General features: G+C 40.7%; 1 protein-coding gene across 1 annotated transcript; it reads left to right on the forward strand.

Annotated features, from left to right (window-relative positions):
* The first annotated feature begins 449 nt into the window (after window positions 1–449).
* LOC145456856 (uncharacterized) lies at window positions 450–2,237 on the forward strand. Its single transcript, XM_080334984.1, has 5 exons — window positions 450–553; window positions 1,115–1,278; window positions 1,614–1,701; window positions 1,783–1,903; window positions 2,021–2,237. The coding sequence occupies exons 2-5, from the start codon at window positions 1,115–1,117 to the stop codon at window positions 2,131–2,133; spliced, it is 486 nt and encodes a 161-aa protein (XP_080191110.1). The 5' UTR covers window positions 450–553; the 3' UTR covers window positions 2,134–2,237.
* Window positions 2,238–3,180: the final 943 nt, after the last annotated feature.

Genomic DNA, 3,180 nt, shown 5'->3' on the forward strand with positions numbered 1-3,180 from the left:
TTACTTACTTGAGTAGATTTAAAGTCAGTCAATTCTACTTCTACTTCAAGTAGTTTTAGGTCGCTTATGCAAGAAGTACTTCTACTCGTACTTGAGTAGATTTTTTCGTCGCTACTTCTACTTATACTTGAGTAGCTTTCTTGACTACTTTGACCACCTCTGTCCATTAGTCAGGTAAAGTCAGCCAGCTTAAATGTAATTTGACAATTTGCAAGATCAAAATTCTCGCACCATCGGCCATGCAGATCATATGCAAATGCAGAAACTTTTATTACTATCTGCTTATAATTTCGTTGCCATAACCGTACATATATAGAATATAGTTGCGTAACACATTTGCAAAACGTGATGGCATACTGCGTTTTGTCATCTCAGATATGCGACCCGCGATACCGATATTCTGCGTTGGATGGATCAGCATGATATGAATCATGGTTCGGCAATGCAGAAAATGCGGCCTTGGAGAGTATAAAAGTCATGTAACGGGAACGTTCACTACATCATTCCATGTTGATCCGTTGCTAGATCTGCGCTTGGCATACGATTATTCAGGGTGAGTACTGTTCCGTTGTCGAAGGTTGATATTTATTTGATTCGGATTGGGGATTTGAAACAATATGCATTATTGTTCATTTTTCGGTTAAGGATCTAGGGATAATTTCCTCTCTCACTTTCTCGTCAGACATGCCCTATCCGAAGTTCCATGAGCTATAGGAAAAGTCATCCGGACTCCACAAGCTTTTGACAAAACATACAGGCGTATCTACACTCCTTGAATCACAGGCCCAATGCATAGTTTCTGCTTTTCCACTTAATGTCATATGGGCTAAACCATTCACATTCTTATAGGGCGAACCTAACCGCATTCAATCGATGTTTAAATGTGGTATATAGCCATCAGTAGTAACCTTCTCGAATATTAAGTTATGCTTAAATTAAGGTATGCCTGAATATTACATTGCGCAGCGCTCTTTACGTAGCCCGTGGAATATCGTATCCTTTTCCAAAACTTAGTATAAACTTTGTATCTTTCTGGCAAAAATAGTTGAGATCCCATATATTTATCAAGTTAGCATTCTTTAATGAAATATAACCTTCAACCGCTTTGTTTCAGATGAGATTTGTTGTTTCGCTTACGATTTTGGTAATGCTGCTTCTCTTGATTCCGGACGGAGACGCGTGGGGCAGAAGAAGGCGCAGCAGCAAAAAAAGGAGGAGATTCGTGAAGAAAGTCATAAAAGTTGGGAAAAAAGTGTACAAGTTTTACAAGAAATACAAGTAAAATTGCTGTGTGTTAGCAAACCATTTTCAATCCTTACAATATCCACACGCAGTTATACCCAAAATCGTTCAAATACAACTTGCCATTCAACGCCAGAGGGTGTGCCGTCAGTCACATTGGCTGTGAGCTCGAGTACGACCAGGGTATAGAATCTAAAATTTTCGGACCTAAAGCTGGTGGTTTCTTCGGGCGAAAGTCGAGAGCGAAAGGGCTTCGTGTTATAAGTCGACGGGAAAGAATTCTGCAACGAACGTATATGCCTAGCGCCAAATGACCACAAACATCGATTGATAGCCTTACGTCGATCAATAACTTGCTTTTCTTATCACAGGAAACCAATTCATATCGGAATTGGCCTCCTATCACGTTGGAAAGACGCGGAAGCGCACATCAACGAAATAGCGAATCTGAAAGCTCAAGTGAGATATACTGCCGCGAGCTGAACTAATCAGCGTAAATAAGAGTAGAAGCCAAAAAAGGAAATTTGGATTTGTGTGTAGGATCGCGAAGCCTACGATGACTACATGCAGAACCTGCAGGACGATTTGGAAGAGAGATTTTCCGAACAGGATGTCAGTGACATGACCGCATCTTTGGACGAATTGACTGATATGCAGCCAGGTATAACCAGCATTGCTGTACATATCATCCCATCTGTTTTTGCATGAGACGATAACTAGTGAACAACCTTTTCCGATAATGTGTTCCAATCGGGTTCTGACTGCGAGTTATTTCTAGATGAGATTGCAGCGGTCGTGCGAAGCTCCCAAACAGAGCACAGCGACAATGACCACGAGCAAGAACTTATCGAGCATATGTCCGACGAAGCCTCCGAATTTGACATGAACTGAATCGACACCGGCAATTTAAATTGTGATTGAAATTTCACTTCCTGGATTGAATCGTTTCACATATTTTCTCATGAAAAATAAATACATGTATTCAGCAGCAGAAATATTTTGAAATCTCTTTTCAATTTGCTCGCTGCGGAAAGACCAAACACGTCTCGGATAGGTTGCTTCGCACCGTTCTGTCAGGTTGTTTCCTGATTGCCGTAGTTAGTATAGGTATGTGGGTGGCGTGTTGTAAATTAGCAATGTATTGTTGACTGTAAGCTTTCCACGTCCAAATATCCTTCGCCGGTCGTCGTTCTGACATCATTTAGAACCGAGACAGAAAATAACCGGGGAGACTATTAATGTAATGAGCATGAAAGTATAACCTGCTAGGAAGTCTGGAATCCGTACCTATTAGAACAGGGGTGGGCAATTATTTTTCCCGGCAGACCGATTGAAAAGCAAAGTAACAAATACTTTGGCGGGCCGAGCTGAAAGTTAAGCTATTTTCTCCTGTGTATTTTTTTCAAATTGGAAGTGGTAAATGACTGTGTTATGACAGGCGGCTAACTATATGTGCTAAAGTAACGAGAAAGTGTGGGTTAATTTACAAAAAATATTTATACAGTGTCGTTACAAAATCACCAATTTTGAAGCATGAACCGCTTTAAATTCTTTGTTGATCACACCTACCCCAGACACCGCTTTCTATTAGGAAACCAGGATGTATTTCAAATATAAAGACCAAGATATGTCAGATTATGATTGTCAAACGGCAACGTTGTGCAGACAAAAAGTAATACGAACTCCTATGTTGGTGTCCTTCAGCATTGTTCAGTGAGAGAAATCTACCTCTGCTGGGCTTTAACAAGTGCAAAGTTAGGTTGAAAGCCTGAAGTTAAGATGCGAAGCAGAGCTGACAAATGATTTATCAGTAAGAGAGGATCTGTACATATAGTTTTGGTTCACCTTTTAGCATTGAAAAGTAGGCCTGTGTCTTGTGTTCTGAATTCCAAACAACTTGTCGCGGGCCGCAATTTGCCCAGGTCTGTACTAGAACGT

This window comes from Botryllus schlosseri, chromosome 15, assembly GCF_051294905.1.
Source record: "Botryllus schlosseri isolate E-star chromosome 15, Bs_hap1, whole genome shotgun sequence".
Taxonomy (NCBI): Eukaryota; Metazoa; Chordata; class Ascidiacea; order Stolidobranchia; family Styelidae; genus Botryllus; species Botryllus schlosseri.